Source organism: Elephantulus edwardii, unplaced genomic scaffold, assembly GCF_000299155.1.
Source record: "Elephantulus edwardii isolate Elephantulus edwardi_28Jun2011 unplaced genomic scaffold, EleEdw1.0 scaffold00004, whole genome shotgun sequence".
In the NCBI taxonomy this organism is placed as follows: domain Eukaryota; kingdom Metazoa; phylum Chordata; class Mammalia; order Macroscelidea; family Macroscelididae; genus Elephantulus; species Elephantulus edwardii.
Window position 1 is genome coordinate 35,802,460 of NW_006399754.1, and position 16,974 is coordinate 35,819,433.

At 48.8% G+C, this 16,974-nt stretch overlaps 1 protein-coding gene and 1 pseudogene across 1 annotated transcript in view; one reads left to right on the plus strand and one right to left on the minus strand.

Annotated features, from left to right (window-relative positions):
• LOC102876241 overlaps positions 1 to 148 on the minus strand; it is a 1,645-nt pseudogene extending 1,497 nt beyond the window's left edge.
• The window catches only part of BRCA2 (breast cancer 2, early onset), a 74,971-nt gene that overhangs the window by 46,603 nt on the left and 11,394 nt on the right, over positions 1 to 16,974 (plus strand). The window contains exons 13-21 of the mRNA XM_006879635.1: positions 334 to 403; positions 1,120 to 1,511; positions 2,157 to 2,338; positions 4,050 to 4,237; positions 7,395 to 7,565; positions 8,202 to 8,556; positions 9,760 to 9,915; positions 11,843 to 11,987; positions 15,944 to 16,065. Of these exons, the coding sequence (XP_006879697.1) occupies positions 334 to 403; positions 1,120 to 1,511; positions 2,157 to 2,338; positions 4,050 to 4,237; positions 7,395 to 7,565; positions 8,202 to 8,556; positions 9,760 to 9,915; positions 11,843 to 11,987; positions 15,944 to 16,065 (1,781 nt within the window). The remainder of the gene's footprint in view (positions 1 to 333; positions 404 to 1,119; positions 1,512 to 2,156; positions 2,339 to 4,049; positions 4,238 to 7,394; positions 7,566 to 8,201; positions 8,557 to 9,759; positions 9,916 to 11,842; positions 11,988 to 15,943; positions 16,066 to 16,974) is intronic.

Below are 16,974 nucleotides of genomic sequence, written 5' to 3' on the forward strand. Positions count from 1 at the left end.
TAAACATGGGTGTGCATATATCTGCCTGGGTGACAGTTATGGTCTCTTCAGGGTATATTCCCTGTAGAGGAATTGCTGGGTCAAATGGTATTTCTCTTTGCAACTTTTTGAGAAAGAGCCATACAGTTTTCCATAGTGGTTACACCATTTTACACACCCACCAACAAGTTTGTGACAAAGCTCTGTTATTTAACTGTACATCCATTAGTTAACACTGGAAAGTCTATTACTGCCTCAAAATCTCTTATGTAGATATTTATGTATATAAACTGACATAAAAAATAAAATCTCAGATTTTCAATAATATATGATGTAAAGTAATTCTTTTTCTAGGCACAATAAAAGACAGAAGATTATTTACGCATCGTATTTCCTTAAAGCCAGTCACCTGTGCACCATTTTGGTAAGATAACTTTCATTTTTAAAGGTTCCTATAATGTAACGCACTGCTGTTGTCATCCTGTTCATGGTGACCCCCCATGTTTCCAAGGCTGTAAACCTTCGGGGAGGAGAAGCATGTTGGTTAATCTCATATTAGGAGGTTAATAAGTGAAGTGGTGAAGTTCTAGAGGAGACTGAACAGTTACATGAGTACGGGGCAAGGTGGTGGTTTAGAAAAGAAAGGATGATTTTTTTCAGTCAAGGAGCTAAGTCTAGTATAGAAATGGAGGAACTGCACGCAAGTCTACATCTGAGGAATGATCGCCTTCCATGCAGGAAGATGCAATGGTCACAGCTGGGAGCATGAGGGTGGGAGGGTGGATGTGAAAATACTTACAGCCTTGAAAGACAGCCCCCCAAGTGCACAGTGGTTCCCAGAGAGGGTCTCCTCGGGCATTGGAGAATCAGTAGAAAGTGCATGTCCCTGCATGTATGTGTGCACATGTGCTGGAGAATACCATCCTTCTGACCCCAAGCCGAACAGAATGAGACACTCCTTGGTCCTGTGCCATCTCTAGGTCTCTGCTGTGTTTGAGCCCATTGCTGCAGCCACTGTGTTACTCCACCTCCTTAACTGTCTTCTCATATTTCACTGACCCTCTGGTTACCAACAAGAGGAGGGAATAGTTAGATTTACTGATCAACAGCCAAGCTTGAATATTTCTCTCCCCATTTCAGCACAACTGAAGAGCGGCAAGAAATCCAGATTCCCAATTTCACTGCACCTGGTTGGGAATTTCTCCCTAAGTCTCCTGTGTTTGAACACCTGGCTTTGGAAAAGCCTGCAGGCAGTTTACCCACATCAGAAAAGCCCTCGCAGACAGCAGGCAAACCTACCAAAGTCTTTGTTCCACCTTTTAAAGCAAAACCACCTATTCAAAACCATGGCCAATCTGCTTCCAAGGACATCCCTTTCGAAGAAAACAAAGAGCCATCAGAAAGCAGAGAGGAGCTGGGTTTTGGCACTGGTGAACGTTGCATTGATGGAGGGGGAATTCATTGGCTTCACAACAGTGACTCAAGTCAGGCTGCCGCTCTGCCTGGGGCCGGGGGTAAAGAGGGCCCTTTAGGTAAGTAAGGCTCTGGAGCTGGTGCGATGCAGCTTTGCTGTAGCTTAGATACTCCTCCCACTAAATGTCCCAAGGCTTTTCCATCTTTAATGATAGTTAACAATTTCAAAACCTTTTTGATGCTCTTCAGATTTTTCTTACTCTAAAGAATAGATCTGTTCTATTTTATTTTTAAAAAATACCTTCCTGTGGCCTAGTGGCAAGGAGCTGCAACTACAATCCCAGAGGCGCACAGTTCGAATCCACCAGATGCTCTGCCGGCGAAGGAGGGACAATCTCCTCCTGTACCAGTCAGATCTGATTTGACGGTACACTCACACAAAAATAAAAAAATTTAAAAAAATACCTTCCTTCGGCCTTTCTTATTGAGAGGAACTTGAACATGGAGGACTGCTGAACTGGATTGTGGTTCTTGACAGATTCCTCATTCTCTTCTAAGTTTAATGTGAAAATCATTGATCTCCTTTTAGCCCTTCAAATGGACAAGGGCTTTTTTGTCTGGAATATTTAAAAAGGGTAGAAGAATACCTTTTTCTCTGCATGTAAAATTAAAATTGATACATAGCATCGGAAACAGGGATAAGTTGTGCTTTTCAATTCTTTACAGCCTGTGCAATTGCTTGTCAATAATTTATTCTCTGATAGATTTAATTGCAAATCTTCAGCGTGCCCGAGATCTACAGGACGCACGGATTAAGGCCAAGCGGCAGCAGCGTGTGTGCCCACAGCCAGGTGCTCTCTATCTGGCCAAGACTTCCTCGATGCCCCGGACCTCCCTGCAGGCAGCGGTCAGCAGCCAGCGGCCCTCTGCGTGTACTCCTCAGCAGGTCTGTAGGGCTGGGGCGGTGTTCGTGGCAAACTGGAATTAGATGTTACCAACTTGAGTCTCCACCTTGTCATATCCAGAGAGTGAACACGTGATGAATGAATTCTCCTGATTAGCCTAGAGCAGCCCCAGGGTCGCAGTGTGTCATGTATAGGACATGTTGAAATCAGAAAGTTGGTGGTTCAAATCCACCGACTGCTCAGAGGAAGAATGGGCAGTATCTCCTGTCAGGGCCACTGGGGGTAGTTGTGACTCAGGGGACCCCTGTTGTGGTGGTGGGTTAATCAGCCTGAGAGGGCGTGCTGGTGGCACAGTGGTTAGGTGTTCAGTTGCTGACCGGGCAGTTGGCCGGTGGAGCCCAGTAGCCGGCGTCCTAGGAGGAAGCTATGGGCTTCCGTGAGGATACACCCTGGAGACCCTGTGGGGCGGGTCTGCTCTGTCCGTCAGCGTCCTGTCACTGACAGGATGACAAGGCGCTGAGCCTTGAGTAAGAGATTTTTTAAGGCGTCCTGGTGACACTGTGGTTTAAGCTCTGCTGCTGGCCGACAGATCTGCTGTGCAGGCCTCAGAGTGGCTCTGCTGAAGAGAGGTGATGAGTCTTTGGTAAAGGTCTGTGACCTTGCAAACCCTGGAGGGCAGGTCTCCTCAGTCCTGTGGGCTCACCGTGCAGGGGAATCCCCTCTGTGCCAGTGGGCTCGGGATCTTGTTGTTAACACGTTGCCGCGCACTTAAATTGACCACAGTGCTTAGAAACACTTTTTTTTCTTGGCTGTATTACGGTCATTTGCGGCAACGTGTTAATCCACCTCTTCCCACAGCTCTCTTCCTCGTTTTGTACCGGGCACGCTCCCTGCTAGGGGTCCAAGGAGAGTGGTGTGAATTTGTAGAGGGTCAGCATCTCAGTGACGGGCGGGCGGCACAGGGCCAGGCTCCAAAGCCGGCAGTGTGTCTTTACGCTCACCTCACCCCTGAGCAGAGGCGCCTAGCGTGGGTTAGACCGTGGGGTGAATGCAGCTCCCTGTTGAGTTGATTCTCACTCCCACTGGCCCCACTGACAGAAGAGCTGTCCATCAGGGTCTCCTAAGTGGGGTCATCTGTGGAAGCCCATCACTTGGCCCTTGGTCTGGTTCCCCCTGATGTTTTGGGTGGTGGCCATTTGTGCTCCCTGCCATTGCGGGGTGTCGGTGTCGAGTCCATCGCAGCTCACAGCCCACATGACAGAGCAGAGCTGCACTGTGGCGTTTCCAGGACCCTGCTGTCTGTGGAAGCACATCACCAGGGCTTTTGGCTTCAGACTACCAACCACGCAGCCAGAGCTTAACCACACTCCCTTCAGAGGTCACTGAGTGGGAGTCCGCCCAGGGCCATCTCCCTAAGTTACCCTGGCATTTCACGCCTCTTTTCCTTCTGAACTTCTGGCTCAGAAGGTTCCCGCAGTGCTGATTTTCCCTCGGATTTCTGTTTCCCACAGTAACCTGCTGTGTCCGGTGCAGCAGGACTTGCCTGACTGGGCAGGGAAGGATTGCACAGACTCAGAAGTGGGGGTCATCAGAGGTCTTCTGCTTCAAAGAACAGTTCTTTTTTGTGGTGCACATTTTCATAGTCAAACAGTAAACTTCAGTTGACTTTGTTCTGATTGAATGTTGATGAAATGTGTTTTTGTTTGATTTTTATTTCATTTTCCTCAGTCATCTCTGTTCTTCATTTTTCAGTTATACATGTATGGCGTTCCCAAACATTGCATGAACATTACCAGCAGGAGTGCAGAGTCTTTCCAGTTCCACGTTGAGGATTACTTTGGAAAGGAAAGCTTGTGGACTGGGCAGGGTGTACAGTTGGCTGATGGTGGACAGCTCATACCCTCCAATCTTGGGAAGGCTGGAAAGGAAGAGTTTTACAGGTACTCTTGGCATGAGCTTCCACCTGTTCCACCATCCTTATCATTCGTCTTTTCTCTTTCAAATGGAAAAATTGACTGGACGTGACATTTATGTACACAGAATCATTTTAGGTGCCTTGGAGTTCAGGAGTGCTGTAGTATAAAGTGGGTTGTAACTTGGCCAGGATTTGCTATGTTTTATCTTGGGACATTTTTTTTCTACATTATGAAACAAAGGCTGATAAGAATAGTTCCATTTGACTTGGCCTGATGGTAGATTTCCCTCCCCAGCTCATGTCATCATATTCTCCTTTGTGTGCCCACGTAATGCGGCATAACCCTTTGCTGTCACCTCACTTCCAACCTGTAGTGACCCTGTAGGGTGGAGCCACCTGACGCTAGGGCTTCCTGGCTGTCATCCTCCCTGTTCAGAAAAAAGTCAGCTCTCGCCTCCTGTTCCCAAGGAAAACCAGCTCTGGGAGGTGTTTTTGGTTTTCTAACACTTGCTTTTGGGTTTTTATTTTTATTTATTTTTTTTCCCTTTTCCCTCTACCCCTGCATTTGGTTTTGAACATTTTGTTGTGGTTTACATGAAAGTCTACAGAGCTATTCGTTTCCACAGTCCCCTGGATATGTCAGCACCCCCACTTCTACTGGGGTTCCCTGTTCTCATTCGCTCGACTTTCCCGCCTTTTAGTGTTGAATGTTCTGAGAAGCACATCCTCACACGTGTTACTGTTCCCTCTGCCAACGCAGCACTTCGCTGTTGAGTTGGGACCAACGTCTAGCTGACCCGCTGGGTTTCTGAGGCTGAATCACACAGGAGATTGCCCGCCTTTCTCCTGAGCAGCAGCGGCTGGTGGGTTTGAACCATTGGAGATGTACCACCTTTAGTTTACCAGTGCAGCTCTCTACCACGAGGCCACCAGGCGGGCTCCCTCCCTATTAATTTGCTACCTCAGGTGGGTTCTTACCCGACAGCCATGCTGCAGCTCTGACCAGAGTCGTGTTTGGCCTCAGATCATAGGCCCATCTGTTTTTCACTGTGAGGTGGCCTCTGGACGTGGGCTCAGTTCGGGTTGATGAGTGTCAAGCAGAGCGGTTTTATAGGCCCCGCTAGTCTGTATCAGACAAGGACGCCTGGCCTTTGTTGTGGACCTTCGTTTACTCTGCATGTGTCTCTGTCTGGGGCCTTCTGCTCTGAACGCCGTCCAGTTCTTCTGGTCTCAGGCTTGACGGCTGCGGTTCATGTGACCCATTAGTCCCTTGGACCACGTGTGTCCTGTCTTCAGTTGTCTTCCTCCGTTGCCCTCCACAGGAAGAGACCAGGACTTGTGTCTTAAATGGTTTTTTGTAGACCCAATCCCTACTCCGCAGAGTGGGCCATGGAGACTTACCTTAGAAAGACTGGCATGCCATCTGAGCTAGGTAGCACCTAGGCTGTGGTCTAACCTGGTGTGGGGCTCTGCTGTAGGCCGAGAGGGTCCCCAGATGGTGCCCTAGTGGGCTCCCGAGTGTCTCGTCAGAGATGCAGTGCCAACACCTTCCCTCCAGGAGCCTGTCCTGTCAGTGCTTTGAACTGCCACTCCTTCCTCTTAACAGCCAACAGTGGTATCACTTGTATCACCCAAAAACTGTTGTAGGCACAGTGAATAAAGGTCCCTGCCCTAATCAACCAGACGTCATAGTTTGGGTCAGGGCAGGAGGGACATTGGGAAGGATCTCTGGAAAGTGCAAACTCTTAAGAGAGCTCAGCAGCTATTCCAGAGTTTGAGAGTTCAAGTCCACGCGAAGATGCCCCTGAAGAAGGCCACTGAAGACAGATACGGGGGTGGGGTGTGGAGTGAGGAGAGCTGGGTCAGGGAGGTGCGTCATTTCCTAGAGGAAGTGGCCTGCAGGCTGCACGGCAGTGAGCAGAGTGCGTCTGTGCAGCCTCCAGCTGGGAGCAGGCCTTACACATTGATGAACAGGAATTTGTAGGACAGAGAACACAGGGGTAGATCAAGGTCCTCGCTGGACAAGAGAAGGGAACTGGTGCACAGATGTGCGGCCAGGCTGTTGAAAGAGAGTGCAGAGTGTCGGGCTGCGGGTGCTGGTGGTGGGGAGCAGATTCCCACTCCCTCTCTGTGATGCTCATTTCCCTTCATCCATGCCTGCCGTCAGCACTCTGTCCTTGGGCATAGACGTCCTTCTGGTGTTGAATGATTGCTTCTTCTCAGAAGTAGGTGCTGTCCTGCCGTTACTGTCCATGTAACAAACCTGTCTATTGTGTGGCTGAAAGTTGAGTCACGGGGTAGTTCTAGGCTCACAGAGAGATGTGGAGCCATAGTCTTGAGGGTCCCCCAGTCCCCCAGACTGTGCTCCCCTCACCCTGTTCTCCCACTCTATCCAGGGCACCTGTTGTGATGCCCGTGAGAAGGGGCAGCCCGGCATCCCTGGAGTAAGGCCGTAGGGCTGGAAGTCCTTGGGATCCAGTGGTCCTTGCATGGATTGTTTCTACTCCAGACTGCTCCCAAAGCAGGCACTGGGACCACTGGCTGCCCCGCTGTCCCTCGGCATATCCTGAGGCCTCCGCGGCGATCAGGGTTCATTGATGCCTCTGTGTTCTTCTTGCTGACCGTGGGGACAGAGGGAGAGGAGTCCATGTGATGAGAGCACCAGGACTCAGAGGCATCCCTCTTCAGCCAGTGAAAAAGTCTGTCACTCTTCCACTAAGAATCATTTTCCAGAATCTAATCTATACATGAGTTGGATAGTTGTATTGGCAAATATGTTACTAAAGTGCCGTTTTAATTGATACTGTCACTCTAAAATTATTTTACCGAGCCACGGATCATAGTGGAACATTCACCCAGGGATAAAACTCGGGAGCAGGAAGGGACAGGATTCATGGAGATGAAAATCACAGGGTGGGAGTGAGAAGAGGGTGATGTGGGGATGCGACCCCTGTCATTAAATAAGAGGTTTAAGAGTTGTCATCTGGAAAACCTATTTATTCTGCAAACTTTCAGATCATAATATGACATTTTGTGGTTTTAAAAAATGGTTTTGTCATCTTAGAATTGCTTGAACAAAGTCCCCTGTGCCTGCTCTTTCAACGTTGTAGTGTCCTGAGGCGCACTCCTCATTAGCACTCGCTTCCGTGACGTGCGGTACTGCTCCACCCCTCCCTGTGCAGGGCCCTGTGTGACACCCCCGGAGTGGACCCGAAGCTCATCTCTCGAGACTGGGTGTACAACCACTACCGATGGATTGTGTGGAAGCTGGCGGCCATGGAGGTCTCATTCCCGCAGGAATTTGCCAGCAGGTGTCTCAGCCCAGAAGGGGTCCTTCTCCAGCTGAAATATAGGCAAGTAGAGAGCGTCACTCACGTGACCACCCACTGCCGCGTCCTTCCGGCTGCTGCTCACGCCAGACAGCAGATGCTCTGCATGCTGTGGGGGCTGGGCGCTTGGCACCACCTCCACGCCCGCCCATTGCCATCCTCTTAGCAGTCCTGGAGGGCCGACTGGAGCCCCCGTTCAGAGTTTCCAAGGCTCTGATCTTGGCCCTCGGACTGCCTCATCTTTCTGTCAAGGAGCTGCTGGTGGATTTGAACCACCAGCCTTGCCGTTAGCAGCCCAGCGCCTAACCCACTGTACCCTCAGGAATCCTTTCACCCCTCTGGCCTCATCTAGAGAGCTCCTGTTCACAGATCTGGGCTTCCTCCCTGGTCCCCATCCCATCGCTAGCATCCAAAACAGTACCAGCCACTGACTTGATCCTCTGCTCAGAGAAGCCAGGAAAACATTTTTACATTCTTTTAAAAATTTATTTTTATTATTGAATTTGTACTTTAAAAAGACAAAACCATGTATTTCTAGACATCACATTTTAGGTCTTCCTCCTTTTTGATGTGTCCCCTCAACTACTCAAGTGCCCTGACCTTTGACAGCGAGTTCTCGATCCTCAGCTCTGAAGGGGGTGTTTCCTGTCTGGCCCTCAGGTATGATGTAGAAATTGACAGGAGTAGAAGGTCCGCCATAAGAAGGATCCTGGAGAGGGACGACACCACAGCAAAAACACTGGTCCTCTGTGTCTCGGACATCCTCCCCTTGGGTGCAGGCGGCTCCGAGACAGCCAGCAGTGAAGCCAGCGGTGTGGACCCCAGCCCCGGGGCCCTGCTGGGGCTCACCGACGGCTGGTACATGGTTAGAGCCCAGCTGGACCCGCCCCTCGCTGCACTCCTGAAGATCGGCCGGCTGGCCGTGGGCCAGAAGATAGTCACCCATGGTGCAGAGCTGGTGGGCACCCAGGAGGCCTGTGCACCCCTTGAGGCCCCTGAGTCCCTCAGGTTAAAGGTAAACAGGAATGACCTGCACTCCCGCAATGCCAGCGCCCATTTGGCTTGGTTCCAGAGGGTTTGATGTCCTAGTTTAAAGTCACTTCCACATGCTTCCTTGAACTTGCCCTGCTAACCAGATGGGAAGTTCAAGACCACCAGCCGGGGGAGGGGGGCGCAAAAGTGAGCCTCTGCATTTGCCTCTGTAAAGACAGTGGCCTAGGAGCCTGGGGCAGCTCTCCACCTCTGGCGTCACTGAGGCAGAATCAACTCCGTGGCAGAGGGATTTGGGGTTTGAGAAGTTTGGGGGAGGTGTGTTTTCAGTGTTGGGATGAGAAGTAAACTCGTTCAGTTCTAAGTGTGTGTGCTGCGTGCGAGTGTCAGAGACTCTTAAGGTAGCAGCAGCACTTGAAAAGCAGGTAGAAGGGGCGGTAGACACTCCATCCCAGCACCTGGACGCCTGTTCCAGTGCAACAGAAGCATGAGACTCGAGTTCCTCCCGAGTGTGTCCTAGAGAAGGACACCTTCCCTCTCGCTCTACTGTACCTCACCCTAAGCAGTGTTCTGAAGTTTTGCTGTCAGAAACGGCTCACTGTATTGGGTAGTCGGCTTCAGTGCTTCATTATTTTGTAGAAACTTTACCTCTCTCGTATTCTGGATCAACCTAATTCAAAAAAGCATCTTAAAAATGAAGCATTTTTATTGTCACTCTAAAAGAAAGGGGAAAAAAACCACCTCTCTGACATTGAGAGAGTTGGTTCTGACCCATAGCTGATCCTCCAGCAGGTTTTCAAAGGTCGTTGGTCATACAAGAGAATTCAGCCCCTCTGTATCCCTCAGAGCTGCTGGTGGATTCACACCACCAGGGACGTAGAGGAGGCCCCCTCAGGACACACCACCAGAGCTCCCCTGGTGCCATTCAAAACCCGCATCATAGAAATGAAACCTTTGTAAGGTAGAGATTGCGGTTAAGTTTTTCTTCCCTGGAATTCTGCTGGATGGTCTCAGTCAGAATGGACACTGCTGCCGTCGGCTTGCTGGTTTGAAGGTTGTTTGGAAAATCTCTGTGGGGTTGCTCTTAACTGAAGTATTTAATCAAGCTGAAACAGGCTTTGTCTTGTGCCAGGTAGCATATCAGGTAATAGTACCTCTTAGTTTTATTTGCTTTACAGCAGTGTGGACATCTGTTAATTCCTAAGTTGCTTTATTTTCATTGGCCCAGATTTCTGCGAACAGTACCCGGCCTGCACGTTGGTATGCCAAACTTGGCTTCCATTCCGACCCTCGGCCCTTCCCTCTGCCCCTGCCGTCTCTGTTCAGTGATGGGGGCATTGTTGGCTGCGTGGATGTGGTGGTTCAGAGAGTCTACCCAGTCCAGGTATGAGACCCTGAAGCTCACGTGCATTTCTTCCAGCTCTTCTGACTGCTTCTCCATTAACTGTCATTTACCGAGAAGATTGGTTTTCTGCCCAGCAGTTTATGCAGTGATGACAGTTCCCACACTATCCCAGCACTCCTGTGTTTCCAGGTCCATTCATCCTGCCTTCCTATTTTTTGAACTTTATCCCTAGGGAAATGGTGCTCTTTTGGTCTTGTGTTGTTGATTGTTCCAAGTGGTGAGCCACTATCTTATTGCTTGTTGTTGTTGTTATGTGCCATCCAGTCGCTTGTGACTCATAGTGACCCTGCCGTTGTATCCTGTGCCAACCTAACCATCTCAAACATACTCCTTCCCACCGCTCCACTCACAGAATCGATCCATCTCATCGAGGGTCTTCCTCTCCTTCGCTGCCCCTTCACTCTCCCAAACATGATGTCCTTCTCCAAGGACCAGTCTCCTTGCAACATGCCCAAAGTATGTCAGATGAAGCGTCAGAATCCTTGACTCCAAGGAGCATTCCAGCTTCACCTTCTCGAGGACAAACCTATTTGTTCTTCTAGCAGTCCATGGTATATTCAACACCCTTCTCCATCACCACAACTCAAAGGCATCAATTCTCTTTCTATCATCCTTATTCACTGTCCAACTCTCCAACGCATAGCACGTAATTGCAAAGACTGTAGCCCAGATCAGGCGCACCTTAGTCTCCAGCCTGACGTCGTTGCTCTTCAGAACTCTTGAGAGGTCCCTCACAGCTGACTTTCCCAGTGCAATTCATCTCTTGATTTCCTGGCTGCTGTTACGAAGAGTGTTGATTGTGGAGCCAAGTAAACTAAAACTGTTAACTATCTCAATCTCTTCACCATCCATACTGATACTGCCAATTGGCCCAGTGGTGAGAATCTTTGTCTTCTTGATGTTGAGCTTCAATCCATATAGAAGGCTGCAGTCCTTGACCTTCTGCAGCAAGCACTTCAGGTCCTCCTCAGTTTCAGCAAGCAGGGTTGTGTCATCTGCATAACGCAGGTTGTTGATGACTCTTCCACCAATCCTGAAGCCACATTCCTCCTCGTACAGCCCAGCATCTCAGATGATCTGTTCTGCATACAGATTGAAAAGGTATGGAGACAGAATACATCCCTGACGGACCCCCTTCTTGATTTTGAACCATGTAGTGTCTCCTTGCTCTGTTCTGACGACTGCCTCTTGGTCCAAGTATAGGTTTATCATTAGCACGATCAAATGTTCTGGGATTCCCATTCTTCTCAGAGTCAGCCACAGTTTGTTATGATCCACACAGTCAAATGCCTTTGCAGAGCCAATGAAGCACAGATAGACATTCTTCTGGTATTCTCTGCTTTCTACCAAGATCCATCTAACATTAGCTATAATATGCCTAGTACCATGACCTCTTTGAAGTCCAGCCTGCACATCTGGCAGTTCTCTGTTGACTTATTGTTCCAAATGTTTTTTGATAATTTTCAGCAGAATCTTGCTTGCATGTGATAGTGATGATATTGTTCGATAATTTCCTCACTCCTGTTGGGTCACCTTTCTTTGGAATGGGAACAAGTATCGATCTTTTCCAGTCAGTGGGCCAGCTGGCTGTCCTCCCGATTTCCTGGCACAACTTAGTGACCACATCCAGGGCAGCGTCTGTTTGTTGAAATATGTCAATTGATATTCCGGCAACTCCCGGAGCCTTGTTTTTTTGCCTCTTCCTTCAGAGCAACTTGAACTTCCTCCTTCATCACCACAGGCTCTTGCTCATATGTCATTTCATGAAATTCCTCTGTGTCAGCCAACTCCTTCTGATACAGTGACTCTGTGTACTCCTTCCATCTTCTCTTGATACTTCTAGCTGTCTCTCATATAGCTGAAAGCTCTTTCCTATTATGAATTTTTGCTTATATCACTTTTCCAGTGGATGGAGAAGACATCATCTGGGGTGTACATATTCCGAGATGAAAGAGAAGAAGAAAAAGAGGCTGCAAAGTACGCAGAGGCTCAACAACGGAGGCTGGAGGCCCTCCTCTCCAGGGTCCAGGAGGAGCTGGAGGGGCAGGAAGGTAAAGCGAGGGTCCATGGCGACCTTAGGAGCACCCCTTTATATCGTCCAATTGAGTCATCTTCAAGTGGAGTCACAAGTAATTTTTTCCTAATTCTAAATCCAATTTTTTTCCCCCCATTTGCTTTAAGAATCATGTTACTAGCTGAACAGAGAGGCACTGGCCTGACCCCATTAGCACATCCTTAGCAAGCGTGAACCGTCAGCACTTCATAGCAAGTCTGTTTACCCCCATCAGCACACTGTAGCCAGCGGGCGAGGTTCAGGTGGAGCACACCTGTTCTCACCGCACTTTGCATTGTTGGGCTTCTTTACAAATTGAAGGTTGTGGTATTTTTGCATCAGCCTGTCTGTTGTCACCATTATTTCCAATAGTGTGTGCTCACTCTGTGTCTCTGTCCCATTTTTTTAAATTCTCACCTATTTCCAGGCTTTTCATCACGCTGTGGCATCTACGAGATGTACAGTGTGTGTATTATGACATGGGTATAGCACCTCCATGCACTGAGGAGCTGAGACTGTGGCTGGCTGGCTTTGGTGGGCTGTCCATTGATTGTGATGACATCACAGATCGAGCCCACAGCCCTCCAGGGTCTGCTCTTAGATAAACACAGCTCGTCCTTAAACTCCCTCTTAAGCGTCAGCACTAACATGTTTGTAGTGTTCTGCCTGTTTGGATATTGTTGTTGTTCTGTACCATCAAATACAAATTCAGCTGATCCTCCAGGTAACGTTTTTTTGTTAAAATTATGGGGCTAGAACTTGTTTTCTCTGTTGCTTTTAGTTTTTAAAAGACACTTTGTATTTTACAGCCGTGTTGTTGTTGTGATTGTTGAGCTGAGCACACTCCTAGCGCCCTTACGCTAACAGATCTGAGTGCTCTGTCTTGACCCTCCTGTCCATCTCTGGTCTCCTGGAGCCCAGTGCTGCCATCTCTGTGACTGTCCGTCTCTTGGAGCATCGTCCTCTTTCTCTGACCCTTCACCTTTGCAAGGATAACGTCCTTTTTGTGCAGATGTAAGACCAGGTTTTGCCATCCTTGCCTCCAGGGAGCACTCAGGCAGTGCTTTCTGCAAGACACTCTGTGTATTCCTTGGGCAGTCCACAGATACGTCCGAAGAGCCAGGGCGCTGAGGGCGGTGAGTGACGCCAGCCCACTTCATAATCAGTAATACTCATAGCCGCAAACAGCTGCTGTGTAAAACACGCCACTCCCCATGCTCCTTTCCCCGTTTTCACCAGTCAGGAGGTTCAATATTCACTGTTGATCCACAGACTTGACTCAGAGTTGTGGTACCGAGAATGGAGTTTAGGCAAAATAACTTGGAGGGTGGGGGAGGCAAACAATATCACCCAGTGTCAATCCAGCATTTAGCCCAGAAGTCCAAAGGCTCAATTCCTCAGCTTGTCCAGGCTCCGGATTCAGTTCCACAACACTAATTCAAGAAGACTCTGGTTTTCTCAGTCATCCTGCAGAGTTTGCCTCAGAGCAGTTATAAATCGAACTCAGCTTCTCCTTCAAGTATTTGGCAAGAACAGCAAAATCTTTAACTCTGGCCTTTATCTCAAGGCTCCTCTGGCTACCTTGCCACAGTTTTCTGCACAGCAATGCCACAGTCTCTCCACCACCATTACCAGGGTCTTGCTCTCACCAGTGTCTTGCTCCTGTCTCAAATCTTGCCATCCAGTGTGGGAAGTGCATTCTTTCCCTCTCCCTCTCTCCCACTCTCCCCCTCCCATCTCTATCATCCAATCCCACAGCGATTGATGTTAGACCATGAGTCTGAAGTCAAGGTAGCTGGAGACCAGAGGGGGCCAACATGGCTAAAGAAGCCATCTTCAGGCTTCAGTACTTTCCGCAAAACAACTCAAAGGTCAGGTGCACCTTGGTCTTTAAATGGACATCATTGCTCTGACACTTTGGCGATCTTCACAGAACATTCTCCCAGTGCATCACGTCCATTGATTTCCTGACTCCTAGTACCCACGGTGTTGATTGTGAATCTAGGTAAGATGGAATATTAACAATTTCAATCTTTTCTCTGTCTGATGATAGTGGTGCTCCTTGGCCCAGTGGTGAGGATTTTCATTTGCTTGATGTTCAGATGTAACCCATATGGAAAGCTGTAGTCTTTGATCTGCAGTGTTTGAAGTCCTCCTACTTTGAGCAAGCAAGGTTTGCATAACAGGATTTATTGCTGAGTCTCCTCTGATCTGAAGCCACATTCTTCTTTACAGAGTCCAGCTTGTTGAATGATCTGCTCAGCGCACAGAACGGATAGGCAGAGAGAAAGGGCACAGCTCTGCCAGACTTTTCTTGGTTTTAATCCATGCAGTTGTTCCCTGGCTCTGTTTGCACAACAGCTTTTTGGTCTGGGTATAGGTTTCACATGAGCACAAGTGTTCTGAGAGGCCCATTTTCTCAATGTTAGCCATGGTTTGTTATGACCCATGCAGTCAAATGCCTTGTCATAGTCCATAAAATACAGATAGACATCCTTCTGGTATTCTCCACCATCACCCAAAATCCTCTGACATCAGCAATGCTATCTCTGGTGCCATGTTGTTGATTGCCTTCGAGTCAAGCACAACGACCCTATGAACACAAGGCCTGAAGCCCCTCTGCAACTATCGACATTTATCAAAGTTCATAGAGTTTCCTGAGGCATGTTGTTTAGGAAGTAGATGCCACTCCTGCTTCCAAACCTGTCATAGTACGTTACTGTTTTTATGTACCATTGAGTTGCCTGCAATGCATAGCAACTCTTATGTGCAGCAGTTCTAAACCCTTCCCTGTCCTCAGCTAGTCTCACTAATTCCGACACACTAGCCCCCATTGCCCCAGTTACTGTAGCCATCTCATCCGGGATCTTCCTCTCCTGTGCTGTCCGTCCACCCTTCCGAGCATGATGTCCTTCTCCAGTGACCAATGTCTCCTGGCCTCGTGCCCAAAGTAAGGGAGGCGGAGCTTCACAACAGCTTGACTTTCCAGCACTTCTCGCTTGTTGAAGTACTTCTCTGTTGTTGGTGTACTTTTGTAGTGTCTTTTTAATAATCTTCAGGAAGATTTTGCTTCCATGTGGTATTAAGATACTGTCTGATAATTTCCGTATTGTGTTGGATCACTGTTTTTGGGAATGGGAGCAAGTATGGATCTCTTTCAGTCACTTGGCCAGGTAGCTGTCTTCAAGATTTCTTGGCGTAGCCTGGTGGGCACATCCAGGGTTGTGTCTGTTGGTTGAATATGTTACTTGAGAACTCATCGATTCCGGGGCCTTATTTTTTGCCAAGGCCTTCAATGCCGCTCAAACTTCTTCTTCCTTCATCACCTTTGATTCTTCACCATATGTTGCTTCCTGAGGTGGTTCCATGTCTGCCAGTTCTTTGTGGTTCAGTGACTGTGTATTCCTCCGATCTTCATGTTTTGACATCAGTACCTCTTTGGGAAGGTGTGCACAGCACCAGTTTTAATAACAGAACTAAGTGGTTTTATGCTGAAAGAACATAAAATGTTTCCAGTCTGCCTTTTGGTTGCTTGAGGATTTTCTGCGTTCCTGCATTGTCTCATAATGTCCCGTAGCATGTAACTTCCTTCATGCCGTGTATAAATCATCAGGGAAAGTTGAGCTCCTTGTGCTCTGTTTGCTTCAGGCTATCACTCAGGCTCGTGGCTGGCAGGCTGGAACTGGCTCTGGATGCCCCGGCAGCACGTTTTGGAGGTTAGAAATAGCCCGAGATGAGATTGTCCCTCTTTCTCCGTCAGAGCTGCTGGTAGATTTGAACTGCCAAAGAGGCACTGGGTTTGGACTGGGCACAGTTTTCACATTTTCCTGGGAAGCTTTTCCCAGATGAGTGGTTTCTTGTTTTCACCCTGATCTTGGTGTCTCTGCTTTTGTTGTCTGAGTTCTCAGTTTTGTGGGTTAGCTAATTAGTGGCCCATTTGGGGGTTTTTCCTAGAAAACACAACACAGCGATGTCTGCCATCCCAGGCCCTCCCGTGGCAGCAGGTGCGAGCCCTGCAGGACGGAGCTGAGCTGTACGAGGCGGTGAGAAGCGCACCTGACCCAGGTTATCTGGAGGTGAGGGTTCCAGTTGCTTCACTTACACTTTGACACGGGGAGGCAGGAGGCGGCGTGTGGAGACACTGCTTCTCCAGTGGAAATGCCTGCCTCTCTGAGCTCATCCTCACATGCAAACCCGCGCAGAGCTTGAGATTCTGGACCAAGAGGAGAGTGGAAGAGTCAGATGTCACTCATCCTCTAGATGACCTTGTGTTAGGTACATTTCAGTGTGCTTGTTTTTGAGATAAAGTAAGGCTCCAGATGACTGTCCCTGGATTCCATGGTGTCCACTGTGGCTCAGGTTTTCCCCCGGGTTTAAGCCACTAGTTTAAGGTTGTCTCCCGTGGCCGTCAAGTCAGAAGTGAAGCGGTTCACAGCCGACCCCCAATGGGCTTCTGGAGGCTGTGAATCCCATGGGAGGAAATTGTGCACCCTTCTCTCGCAAGAGTCCCTGGGGGGTCTTGGAGCCTTTGGGTTACCAGCATAGCTCTGCACAGCGTGCCCCCGGAGCTCCCTAATTTATTGGTGTTTGGATGTCAAAGCTTCAGAGCATTAAGCTGTGTTGGCGCCGTGGTTAAAGAGCTTGTTTGCTAACCAGACCGCTGATGGTTCAAGCTCCGCGCTCGCTCTGTGGGAACTGTAGAGATCTCCAGCCCTGGAAGTAAGTCCACGTGCTCTGTCCTAGAGGGTCAGTGTGTGGCAGGCTAGAAGCAAGCACAGAAAGTTTGCTTTAAGCTGTGTTAGACGGACTCGGCCTTATCACCATGGCTCTTCTCTATTAGATAAGCAGATGGAGTAGCCGATGCCTGGAAAATTAGCCTAAAAGATGTTGTTTAAGGATTAAATGAGATAATATATAGTGTAGAAAAAAAAGTATGTTGTTGTTATGTGCCGTCGAGTCGCTTGCGACTCATAGCGACCCTATGT